The sequence below is a fragment of the Halichoerus grypus genome, chromosome 8 (genome assembly GCF_964656455.1).
Source record: "Halichoerus grypus chromosome 8, mHalGry1.hap1.1, whole genome shotgun sequence".
NCBI lineage: Eukaryota > Metazoa > Chordata > Mammalia > Carnivora > Phocidae > Halichoerus > Halichoerus grypus.
In genome coordinates, this window is record NC_135719.1 from 142,509,605 (window position 1) to 142,522,749 (window position 13,145).

Sequence of the window (13,145 nt, forward strand, 5' to 3'; positions counted from 1 at the left end):
AAAAAAAGAATGTAAGCTCCATGAGGACAAGCCCCATGAGCACAAGACTTTGGTCTCATTTACTGCTGGATTCTCAGCAGCCAGAACAGCGCCTGACTCCTAGCAAATGAGCAACAAATACGGTGCCCTGCCTTTAATTTGCTTTCCCTCTTTTCCTTGCCTCACTCTTGCTGCCCTGGGACTACACTCACCCCCTCCACGGTGCATTTGCACATAAGCTTTACTTGGGCTCTGTTTTCTGGGGGAGCCTGGGCTACCAGCGTCCCTTGCTGTGGGCCGGAGGGCTGGTAAGAGACAGATCAGGTCCAGGCAGTGTAACTACAGAGCCTGTAGCTATTGTTATGCTGCTTACTACCGAGGGGTCTTCTGGGAGCTTCCCGCGCCAAGGCTCAAGGCGAGTTCATGGTCAGAAGGGGCACATTCCCAACAATCTCTACAGCTCGAAAGCCAACTGGCTTCACTTTGACCCTGGCCACAGTCCTCGTGGGTGGGACACTGGAAAGACGGTGCAATTTCTGACTGGCAAAGACACCGACACGCAGGGAAATAAAAGTTATCAAGGAAATGGACAGTTCGTGAAATTTATACTTAAAAATTTTAAGAATACATGGGATTTTCCAAGACCATTCATCATAGCACCGAGCCTACTATTCCTTAATAGAAAACGGTCAAATAGCAAATACTCCAGTTAACTTCCTACAGGTACAAATTATGCAAATAGTCATTTATATCTTCATTTACAATAATCAATAAATAAGAGGGCACATTCATACAATCTTTTTTTTTTTACAAAGATCCCTTTTTACAAAGCTACGACTATATATATATATACTCAATAGACAAAATAATCCTTGTTCTACAAAATAACATCTCACTTTTTTCTCCATAGTTCTCTTAGCGCTCTCCATAAAAATGTTCAGACATTGTCCCTGAAGCTTTGCCATGACGTTAAAAGAAACAGTAGTATTGAATCTGTTAAACATATTACAGACCTTGAAGCAAACTCCTGTCACCATCCTCGAGAACAGGCTCAGAGGAAACTGTTGCCAGGCTTAGTCATCTGTCCAAACGACACACGACACACGGGAGGGAACAACCATGGTTCCTATTTGTCTTTGGCTGCAAGGCAAGTGATGCAGGCACTGTCTTATGGTGTGATTTCAAGCGCAAAAGGCAGGCCTCCTCCTCACGGCACCCTGCCCCACAGGTGCGGGCCCACTCTGGAACATTCTCCACTAACGTGCCAGCCTTCGGCTGAAGGATCCAATGTTACAATGCAAACAGCCCGACACGAGTGGGATTTTTGCACCGGTTAATTTTGAGTCCACCAGGGGAAGGGGGAAAAGATGGGAAGGGTAGGAAGGTCCTGTTTATAGTTCTTTGTTCCTACTGCTGAACTTTGGCATCTGGGACAGATTTCCCTGGCAAACTGCCTCCGACGTGGACTTAATTTAGGGAGACCAGTTTAGGTCTGGGAGCCCTAGGAAGCAGATCTCCTTCATTCTACTCCAACTTTCATTCCCACACCTTAACAGACTAAGCTTTGTTTTACCAAACCCTTTCTGAAGGCACCTTTATCAGATACAAAACCCAGAAGCAATGTTCTAAGCTTTGGATTTCACTTAGAAATACAGAGATGCATTTATTTTAAGCAAATAGGTCACTTACTGAGATTTTTTAAAAAATCTACCTTGTTAACCTTTGGATTTTTAAACCTAGGAAGGAATTTTTAAAAGATTTTCCAACTTCCGACCCAGAATGGTAAATGAATTATTCAAGGTGTCACAGCAGGTGAGTCAGAGTCCGGATGTAGGTTCCTGATGCTCAGGCCGGTGTTGTCCTACTTTGGAACAATGTCAACTCCCAGGTTACAGAAACGCCCAGCGTCTTCCTTTGGTTCAATCCTCGCATGACATTTAAGAATACAGGCCTTTGCGGCTGTTCTTCCTTATAGCACAGTCTTGCAGAGGATATGCTCTTATTGACTTTGGGTGGGGCTAAAAGAAGTCCGAGCCACTGCAAATGCAATAAACCAATCAAAAGATATTTCTGTTTTTGCAACAGTGTAAAAATCACAACTTTTAAACTTAAAACAAAGGAAAAATAAGTATTCCTATCTCACAGACCAACCAATTATGGCTTCATCCAAGTAATTCAAATCCTCCATCCTTATTTTAATTGTGCTCTGCCCAGCCCAATGAAGTGTGTTTGTGTTTTGAAGGAGAGAGCCTAATTTCCTGCTCTGAAAAAGCGTGTGTTGGAGGGCGCCTGGGTGGCTCAGTCAGTTGGGCATCTGACTCTTGGTTTCAGTTCAGGTCATGACCTCAGGATCATGAGATCAAGCCCCATATCAGGCTTCGAACTCAGCATGGAGTTTGCTTGAGATTCTCTCTCTCCCTCTGCCTTTCCCCCAACTCGTACTTGCTCTAATAAATAAATAAATCTTAAAAAAAAAAAAAAAAAGCATGTGTTTGGGTTGGAAAGGTGATTAGCTCAGGCAGGATGGCTAGTTAACTGGTGGCTGAAGTTTTTGAGGTTAGACGCCGAGATTTTACTGCTGGCTGTTCTTTAGAGGCAGTCATTTTGGTTGCAAATTTGCAACCATAGGCGAAAACATGAATCTGGGTCATCTTCAGTCATTTTTATGCAAGCATGAAGGAGACATCTGAGTGGTTTTGGTATGGGGTTGGGAGTGGTGTGCAGAAATTTGGGAGGGGGGAGAAGGACATGTGGTGGGGAACTGCAACCTGACTAACCAAGTTCCCACCTTCCCAGCTCTGGGAATCTCCACCCACAGATGCCAACTTGGCCAAAGCCATCAAGAATCAGAACATCCTTAGGGTGTAACTATCTTCTAAGCAGTGAAGTCCAGGATGAAAATCAGCATTTGAAATCAGCGTGGAGCCCAACATGGGGCCTGAACTCATGACCCTGAGATCAAGACCCGAGCTGAGACCAAGAGCTGGACACTCCACTGCCTGAGCCCCCCCAGGCGCTCCTCAACTTCCTCTTTAAAAGGTTTGGGTTAGATATGAGACAGAGCAGTTGGTGGGATGGAGGTGGGCTGGAGAGGCTTCAAGAAGCTTTGGTCAATGGAACATAAGGAAAGGAGGTGTCTGCAAAGCTCAGAGAGGAGGGGAATTCAGAGCAAGGAGCTGCCGGACACTTTACAGCTTCGAGGCAAACTTGCAAGGAAGCATTATTCATTCAACGAGGATGTACGCAGGGTCTGCTCTGCGCAGAAGACATTCAGAGAGCTTAATGATCATCCAGATACCAGGTGACAGAGCAGGGACTCAGACCTAGATCTGGCTGATTCCCAAACCTGCGCTTTCTGGAGCCCAGGACACCTCTCGGAGGAGGAGGAAAGGGAATTGTGATGTAAGGAAAATGGTTTCAGTTACGCAGACCCCTGCGGGATGAAAGCTAGACTTGGCTTCTGGGTGTCAGGAATTTAAAAAGTTCGCAGTGGGATCAGCCCCCGGATGGCTGAGTAGTGTTGTATTTAAGAAGAACGTGGTCAAACAGCACAAAATACTGGTTGTCTCCTCCCCATACCCAAAGATGTTTCCTGGCTTGTTGATGCAACAGCCCTGGGCTGGTGAGAACTGCTTGCCTGATGTGTTTTCATCAAGGTTCTCAGAGCAAATTATAAGTCAGTCTCCCTGGCTCTGCGGGGTCTGCTGACCGCTGGACGGGCCGGGGCGCACAGGAACTCGAATGGTCCTCTGCCGGCTCTCAGAGAAGCGGGAGCTCTGAGTCTCTAAGCCTTTGCCCAATTACTCGACCAAGCTCACCCCAAGCCCACGCAGGAGAAATGACAAGGCCTGACGGTCAGTGGGGAGCTCCGAAAAATCACAGCAAGGCGGGCTGAGCGCTCACGTTGAGTCTGCACACGACAGAAATGGAAGATCTGGGGCCCAACTCAGCCCAAGCCCGTGCTTCTCAGGCACCAGGCTCACTTCCCTGAACTGCTGTCGTTCCTCAAGGAAATGACTGACAAGGCCGACTCGAAAGATCTGTGGACTCAGCGTCCAGCAAAGAAGCTACGTCTCCTTTCTTGGCTCCCTCCCTTGGCTAACTGGGAAGGCAAACTCTGCAGTAATTTTCAGCAAATAAGCACGATATCGCCCCTCCAGCTCTCAGCCTCAGTGTCTCGCCCGGGCTCCTGGCCCTCGTCATCAGAGCTGCCCCGCTCACCGGCTGCAGGGCCGGACGAATAACCTGCTATTCTGCGGGGGCTCCGCACGGCAGCTGCAGGCCCAGGATCTTAAATCTTCCCCTAAAGGCGGTTTCAGCAGCGATTATGCAATGTCGGGGAAAGAGAAAGAACACAGCTGGACCTGGAGAGCTTTATGGGCTCGCTTCCTGGCAAGAGCATCGCCGAGAAGGTTCTGAGAAGCCACGCTGGCCTGAAATTCAGTGCAACCCACTTTGGGGACTTCAGGATGTGAAGCTGAGTACAGGTAGGGAATTCGGCACAGACCCCTGAGGAAGGTCTCTAGGCAGAAAGAGAGAGAGGCCACATCTCAAAACTCCAGCAGGCCTCCAAGATCCAAGAAAAACTGAGCTTGCGTGAAAAGCGTCCTGTCATGGGACTGCACTCCAGTGACGTCACCACGGAAAGAGAATAGTTCTTACCGAAGAAGCTTTGATGCTTTCTGATATTCAGTAAGATACCTTCTTTACTTGTTTATTCCGATTTGTGTTTGAGAGATTAGCTTCGTGACGTTCTGAGTTCTTGGCAAGGAGGGAGGAGCAGGGAAGCTTCAGGGGCTGGAGGATGGAGTTTTGTAGAAAATGTCATTGGGAATCAAGATGACCACCCTGGGGTCACTCACTAGCAGTGTGACGAGTCACGTCCCCTTCCTGACCTTCAGTGTTCTTGTTGCTCAAAGTGATAGACCCTTATGAGATCCCTAAGGCTATCGAATATTCTATGACTTATAAAGATTGCTGGAAGAGGCAGCCGCTAAACGCTTCTGCTTTCTAATACGCTCTGGCCTTGCAAGGAGCAGGCACGCACTGTGCGGGGGGAGAGGGCTGGTGGAAATTTGCTGCACCCCAAAAATGGAGCAGCACCATGTGTCCGGGTGGCTGTCCTGGGCAGTGAGGGCTCCAAGTCCTGGCGGGAACCCGTCCCCCTACAGATGCCAGCTCTGGCCAGCACAGGAAGCGATCCTCACCAAGTTCCACGAAGCTGCCCAGCAGAGAGAGAAGACCCTGTTGGTTGGCAGACACGAGTGTGGACTGTTTATTTTCTACATGAATCGAGGGTGGTGAGGGAAACCTGGAAACTGCCGGACACCTCAGACTAGAGCTTGTGGGGAGGTGGGAGATGCAACTGTCTGGGGGCAGGGGGTGAACACAGAGGAGAGGAAGGAGGATCACTTCGTACATGGGGCCTTCCAGCCGAGCTTCCGCATGCCTTTCAACCCTCTCCGGCAGCTGGCTCGGAATGATGCGAGGGCACCCGGCCCCAGCTCGGCAGGATGGTTGCTGCCATGGCCCCAGCTAGACTCAGGGCGGGCTCACAGACAGGTGCACAGAGCAGCGAGCCACCCAGCCAAGTGGTGAGGAGGCTCAAGTGGGATCTGCGGTTCAAATGGTGTGCTGACCACAAGGGCTCCTTTCAGCTCTCGTGAAAGCCCATGAAGATAGGAGCAAAGGAAGGAAGACAACGGGGTAGGAGGGGATGAGAGTAGGTGAGAGATGCCAGCCCATGCGTAGCGGGGCAGAGGTGCTGGAGAAGTGAGCGGGCAGAGGACCCGACCACCGTGCACACTGGCAGGGGGCACGCCACTGAGCAGCTGCGGTCCTACTCCACGGGGGAATCAGAGGAGCTCCACCCCGGGGACGCTGGGCACGGCAAGGCAGGAGCAATTCAACGAGTCTAAGTGCTGACCGTGATGAACCTGCCTGCTCGGGCCGGGACACGAGCATTCACGCGTGCTAGGATCTCCGGGTCTGGCTCTACGGTCTGCGCGCTGCACAAAGGTGCTTGGCTAAGGGAATGGTCGGGAGCAAAAATCTAGTCCTTGCTCTGCTCCTCAAGCCTTGCCCTAGCTCAGGTCTACATCTCGCTGGAGAAAGGGGCAGGAGATGCCATCTGCCAATCAAGCCAAGTGCCTATGGGTGGCTTCTGCCCAGAGGTGGTATCTTTCTCTAAGTCAGCCACCCAGAGCGAATGCCTTTTTTTGAAATTGCATGAGGACACTGCATCGGCCAGTAGCAGCTCTATGGATGTCCCTCCTTCCCAGGCAGGAGAGAAGTGAAAATATCTCGAAAGAAACACAATGAGTCCTAGAGAAAAGACCTGCAATTGATACGTGGGGTCCTCCCATGGAGAGTCCAGGTGCCAACCCCGTGACCCTACAGAAACGCCCACTGGTTGATACACAGAGCTTTCAATTTGTGCTCTGATGGATCACTCTTCAATATGAACAGACCCACAGAACCACCAGCCTGCAACGTGAAAGACAGAGCCTGAGACTAACCAAGAGAAAGGACACTTAGAGGAGACAAAGCCAGTACAGGGAGCAGAAAAGAACTTCCCCGAAGCCACTCTCATGAACATCCACAGGGAGAGAAGAGCTGCATCCATGAAACAGGAACAGGACATGATAAAACAGGAACAAGAGAACAGCAACAACCTATTCTGGAAATTAAGCATTAAACATCCATCAGGTATGCGAGAAGATAAAGCTGAAGACCTCTCCCTGAGATCTGATCCCCAAAATAAAAAGATTACACATAGAAAAGATAAAAAAAATATTAAAGGATTGTAGGCTGGAAGGTGCAACACTGAAGTAACAGGCAGCTCAGAAAGAAAGGATGTGAACCATCATAAGAACATTTACGAAGTTTCCCATGAGAACCCAGCATGACCTTCACACCACGGAGGACACGCTACCATCAGGACAGCTTGGAACACTAAGAAGAAAGGGATCTTGAATGCTTCGGGGGAGGTAGGGAGAAACCCAAGTCACATCTAGAGGCTTGGGAATCTGGGTGGTGCCAGAAGTCTCAACAACTAAGCTGGGGGGCAGTAGGAGGGAGTTACTCTCCACCAGCAATCCTATACCCAGCTATACTCGGGGACGGGCAGAATGGAGACATTTTAAGGCATGCAAAAATCTCAAGAAATTTCTAAGATTTACTTCCCATGTTACTTTCATCAGGAAGTTACTAAAGAACGTGCCACACCAAAAAATAAAAATAAAAAAAATAAAACAACCCCAAAAAACAAACAAAGATTATCAAACCAAGGGGAAATTTTTGGCAAGAAAGGGTGTGTTACCATAGCACATTACTTGGCTCAGGCGTGAACGGTCCTTCTGCACCTACACTGAATAGACATGCATGAAATAATGTGATGTAAACACACCAGGGAAAAGAAGTGGAGGATGGAGAAGGGCGAGACCCCCATCTACCAGAATAGCAAGTTCCAGGTGTTTCTAATTTAAAAAAGGAAAATAAGTGTAAGCATGTTATGTTGCAATGCAAAGGTAAATAAGCAATAGCTAAAGGGATTGAAAGTGTTGCTTCTAGGGAAACCAGACTTAGGGGACTGCTAATTTTCATTAAAAGCCATATGGTACTTGTTTCTTCATAAACTATGAATATGTATTACTTGGATAAGAATTAAAAATCAATTCTTAAAAAAAAAAAATTCAAAGCCATTGGGTGGTCTGTCCTGTAGGCTTCTCCATCCACCTTTTATATTCAACTTCCTCTTCCATAGAAGCCTATACTCCACTGGGAATTTTTTTTGCCTTTAAAGAAGAAATCTGTTTACAGCCAACCGGAACCAAACGATTTTTAGGCATCTTGCCACTGGGTGGTTTTAAACAATATTACATGTTGTAACGGGTGAGAGAAACAGCCTGCAGAGATTTTTCTGAACAAGGTCTAGCCCCGTAAAATGAGATGATGCGTGTTTGGGTTGGCTCCTCCCTGGCTCTTCCAGCATCTAGTTTAGGCAAGGACCACGTGGTGTCCGGGGTTATAAAATATCACACATGTCATCTTTACTATCTGTACCTCTGAGCTTTCAATGATGCCAGGGAGCTCACTAATTAGCCCATTCTCCCCGGGACGTTTGGCCTTCAAGATGGAACCGCTCCAAGCTCCCGACAGCTTTCCACTTGGAAAGCTCAGATTTGTTCTAAGAACCACGAAGGAGAGAAGGCAGGCTATAAACCAGAGTGGGATTTTGGCTGTCATCGACTCAAATGTGCTATGTTAATTCTTTTGGCCATGCTGGAATTCTGTAAACTTGAAACCCACTGCCTGAAATAAGCACGCCTCTCGCCTTGCTCAGAGAGAGCCGTGAGTTCTGGAGCAGAAGCAATTACCAGCGGCCGAGCTGTCCCAGCGGTCAAGGGCACTCCAGAGGTCACAGGGGACGAGAGTGAAAGCGAATGCTTTACGAGCGCAAAGGTTGTAGCTGGCTCCCAAATTTTGGTTTTGTTTCAGTGAGGACATTTTAATCTAATCATTTAACCTTTTTTTTTTTTTTTCCAGGACACTCATGGGCCCAACACAAGTTTCGTTAATGAGGGGACAGCTCTGGACCAGGCATCCGGCAGCACAGGTGCCTTTGCAAGTCCGCTCCTGGTTGGCTGTGACCTTGGTCCACCCGCTCTGCCTCTCTGGGTTCGGCAGAGAAGAGACTGTCTGAGGGCCCCTCCTGACCTACTGGTTTGTGATTTTCTGAGTAAGGCTTGGAGGGGCAGGGCAATGGGAGTTAGAAGCAATACCGGGGCCCCAGGGCCTGCATCTTGGTCGAAACGGGGGCTGGGGGCGGCACAGGGCAGAAGGAAGATGGGAGGGTGGCTGGAGGTCTCCTCACAAACTGTCTGCTCTGGTCTACTTCTCGGGGTACCTCCCAGAAAAGTCTATTCAAGAATCCCATTATGGGGGCACCTGGGTGGCTCAGTTGGTTAAGGGTCTGCCTTCGGCTCAGGTCATGATCCTGGAGTCCCAGGATCGAGTCCCGCATCGGGCTCCCTGCTCAGCGGGGAGTCTGCTTCTCCCTCTGACCCTCCCCCCATCATGCTCTCTCTCATTCTCTCTCAAATAAATAAATCTTAAAAAAAAAAAAGAATCCCATTATGACCGACCACGAAGGATGGCCATGCTGATGTCCCAGCACCAGCGTGAGCCGGAACTTATTCTGAGCCCAGCCACTCCTGCACTCCTCCTCCTGGCTTTTAAGGAGCCTTGGGCAGTGCCCTCTGGAGCCCTGGAGATCAGCACAGAGGCTTTTACTGTACCATCTAGATTCTCCCCTGGCTAAGACATGGGTGGAAAACATTTGAAAATCACAGCTTTAACCTCAATCCAATCAACACAAAACTGAATTTCCATCCTCCCCTCCCTTGCTCTTCCCCCAAAACTAGGGTGACAGAAAGTGCACAGCAGCTCACTACACAGCCCCCACTTTCCTCCTCGGGTTTGCCGTTCTGGGACGCAGGCTCCTGGAGCCGGCAGCTCTGCGCCCCTCAGATATAACCAACCGCGGACCACACGACAGGTGCACGGACACCCGGCACCTTCACTCAAACCCCCCTCGGGGAGGAACATGGGGCAGCTTTCTTCCCAGTGGGGGTCCTGCGTGGGGCATCGCCCCTCTTCCTCATCAGGAGGACCCTCCTCCGAGAGGCAGCTCACTCGAGTCCATCTGGACCTTAAAAGCCTGCACGGGGGACGAGCTACGAGCCAGATTATGGCTAAATATTAGCAAGGGTGCTTCATACCTGACAAAGCAAGGCCCGCAGGAATAAACTCCACCTAACGATCCAGCCAAACACACACCTGAGTGTCGAGGACACAGCCGAAGAGAAAAGCATGCTCAGCACTTACAGGACAGAAAGGAAAGGTGAAGCGGGGAGAGGGGGCTGTTTCCCTGAGGCCCCCCACCGTCTGCAGAGGTGCCCCCCTCCACACCCGAATAAAGTGAAGTAGAAAGAGCTCCCGCCCCCTGGTCAGGGGCCTGTCGTTTTTATTATGCAGACACGCGCCTCAGAGTCTGTTGACGTCCAGCTGCGGGAACAGCAACAGGCAGTAAACCAGGAGCCAGAGGAAGAGAATAAAATACATCATATCCGGCTGCTGGACAAACTGTGTCAGAGAGTCGCTCTGGGGGCTCTGGCTCTCCAGCAACATGGCTTCACCAGAGTTGTTGGCCTTCCTGCAGGAGGGAAGACACAGGCAAGGCAGTTAGAAGCAGGTCCCCCGGGCGGATGGGCCCCCCCCGCCTCCCCAGCCTGTAACCTCACTGCCCAACTGGAGAGCTGAGGGCTTCCCAGCCGGCCGGTCAAGAGGCCCTGCAGGGCATGTGCCGACCCAAGGGGACGGCCGGGGTCCCGGGAGAGCTCTGCGCTTTCATAGAAGCTCAGTTCATCCGCACAACCCTAGGAGGGCAAAGCGGTCAGCCCCATTCCGCAGATGGGCATACTGAGACTCACGGGGTGCAGTGGCTTGCTCGCTCAAGGCCACACAATGACTAACCCCGCCCCCCCATCCCCGGTCCAGGACACCTTCCTTTATGCCACAGTGTCCTTAACGCAGAGCTGGATACTGACGGCACTCTGCTATCTGTCACTAACAGAGGGGACGTCATAAGTCATCTGAAGGAACAGAGTTCCCTGATTACAGATCATTTAAAAACAGAGACAAAGGCATGCCCCGCCCCCCACCCCCAAGCTTCTGTCTTTTGGCTTTGGAACAGAACCTTGAAGATAATGACTAGATTTGACTTTGGTCAGACTTCTCTTTCTTCTTTTGTGTTACAGAAGCTGGTGTCAAGGTGACGTTTGCTTGGGCTTGGTGGAGAAAGCCCAGAAGGGTCCGCGTGGTGGTGACCAACCTCAGCTCCCAATTCCCACCAAGGAAAGGGTTGGGGGCATCATCTGATTGGAAAGGGGCTGCGGGCCTCTGCTTAGAGCTGCATTTATAGGAGCCTAGAGTGTAAGCTTCTTAGGGTTATCTGGTGTGCGGTGTGCGGTGGAGACGAGCTCATCCCTGAACCGTCTCCTAATGCAGACAGAGGCCAGGCCAACAGGGGGTTAAACGTTTGCCTTTTGGTCTAGAGACTCACTCGCGTATGACAAAGGACAGAATTTTTCTTTCTGAAAACTTCCTTTTTAAAATTTAAACTCTGCTTTTTATAGAGCATGACTGCATTTCTCCACCTTCTAGTTTAAATTGTCAAAGTCTCAATCTCATAAAAGCGAAAAGCGCTACTTTCCTAGGGAGTCCGTCACACCTGGTGGACAACGTGAATTAATATTTCCATTTTATGGCAGGGGAGGGAAACAGGTCTTGCCCCTTTCTTAAAAGCCAGAGGGGCGGGCTTCTAAGGATCCCACTCGCGGGTGTTGGGCGATATTCGGAGAGCCTTTTCCACTCCAATAATCTAAGTCCTTCCAAGCCAACTGAAATCCGTGGCAAATATTTAAAAAACAAAAAAATCAAAACAATTAAGGGATGCGGTAACTTTAACAGGGATAGGGGCATCTCAGGATTGTCAGTTTGTGGGATTTCTCTGGGCTCCTGTGTTCTACATGGGCTGCGATTCAGCAATATAGTGATTTGGCAAGATCAGACTAGGCCATCTAGTTCTCGAACAGCAAGAAATACTTTCATGGACATCCTGGCATGTTTGCACTCCCTCTTCATGTCTGCTCTGATGCCATAAAACTGTAAAATCAGCTCAGTGAGCTTCTGAGTATTGTACCTGCAGTGGTGACACAGAATGAACGTGGGGTCAGGGGTGACCGCATGAAGACCACACCCAGCATCACATCTCTCCCTCCCGCCTCTACCCCCACATGGTGTAAAAGGCAGCTGCCGGCTCATGACCCGGATCCGGCTTTAAACGGAAGCATTTTCTGAACCATGCCTCCCCAGCCCCCCACCCTCCCCCGTCCATCAATTTCCACTCTCCCTCCTGCTTATATTCAGTTTCCATGCATTTGCTCTGGAGCAGGGATCTCCTTGCATGATCTCAGACAATTACTACGGCCATCAACCAAGGAGAGTTGGAGAAGAGCCACCCCTGTAAGACTGCATAATTAAAAAAGAAAAAAAAATATATATATATATAAACCCCATAAAACCTGGGAGGAAAGCCACCGACCTGGTTAACGTTCGGTTTCTTCTGTCATCCAGATCTGCTGCGTTCCTCAATTGAACATAGCTAAAATGATCCTACAGTGAAATTTATAAACAAAACCCCCGCAACCCAATTAGTAAAGATGAAATCTCTGAAACAGAAAATAAAATTTTGATTTTAAACATACAAAGCCGAGCATGCCGCGCTTTTCTCAACATTGCAAACATTTAGTTTCCCAAATCAAACTGCAAACTAATAATCTACAGTATTCTACCCTCTCCCCCAACCCCCGCCTAGTGAACCAGAGAGGCGCCACCACCCACCACCCGAATCGGGTTACGGACCACGGTGCTTTGGGTCCCAACACACCCAGCGCTACTTAAGTAGCTGCTAATTTAAGTATTGCACTGTTGTCTTTGAGGGCGGTCTTTCTGGGTGTGTGCGCCGAGGTGGGGTTGGGGGTCTTGGTGCATTTTTTTTTACGACAAAGAGGCCTTCGGGCTTTATGATCATCACTTTATTTATTTACATCCCCTACTGCCCAAATTGGACATCCAATTGGACTATGCTTAACGACAAGGTTTGAATTTGCTTGTCTTCTATCCAAAAGTATATTTGTTGCACATCAGTAATTTCAAAGCTCTGGGCTGAGGAGGAGGAAGGATGGAAATGAATTGATTAGCAGGGGCCATGCAGAAGAAGAAGAAATTCACATACTAACCGATTCCAAAGACCTGTTAGTATGTCGTCGAATGTAAATGCTGGAGTCACTGTGACTAGTCCTGAAAAACAAACACGTTTTGAACTGGTTGCCACCAAGAGCCCTTTGTGGCTCAGCTCTACATTCACCCCCATCCCGAGTCCTCCACATGTGGATCCAGGCAAGCTATGATTTCAGACCCAGCAACGGAAAGGAGAATTTTTATTCAGTATGCCCCGTTGGGTTGGGGTGTGCTTACAAATAATGGGATGGGTATTAGAGACACACTATGGCCTCGTCTACAAGGGAAAAAAAAAAAAAAAC

The 13,145-nt window shown here is 49.3% G+C and overlaps 1 protein-coding gene across 4 annotated transcripts in view; it reads right to left on the reverse strand.

The window, feature by feature from the left end:
• Positions 1-567: 567 nt before the first annotated feature.
• The window catches only part of CLMN (calmin), a 119,493-nt gene continuing 106,915 nt past the window's right edge, over positions 568-13,145 (reverse strand). For 2 of the 4 annotated variants that reach the window (XM_078054161.1, XM_078054164.1), the window contains 4 exons: positions 12,843-12,903; positions 12,146-12,216; positions 11,647-11,743; positions 9,971-10,191 (listed from right to left, as the gene is read on the reverse strand). In XM_078054161.1, coding sequence (XP_077910287.1) covers positions 10,027-10,191; positions 11,647-11,743; positions 12,146-12,216; positions 12,843-12,903 — 394 coding nt within the window. In that variant the 3' untranslated portion in view covers positions 9,971-10,026. Of the gene's footprint in view, positions 2,017-9,970; positions 10,196-11,646; positions 11,744-12,145; positions 12,217-12,842; positions 12,904-13,145 lie in introns of those variants that run through there. The other 2 variants (XM_078054162.1, XM_078054163.1) reach the window with 2 other exon arrangements.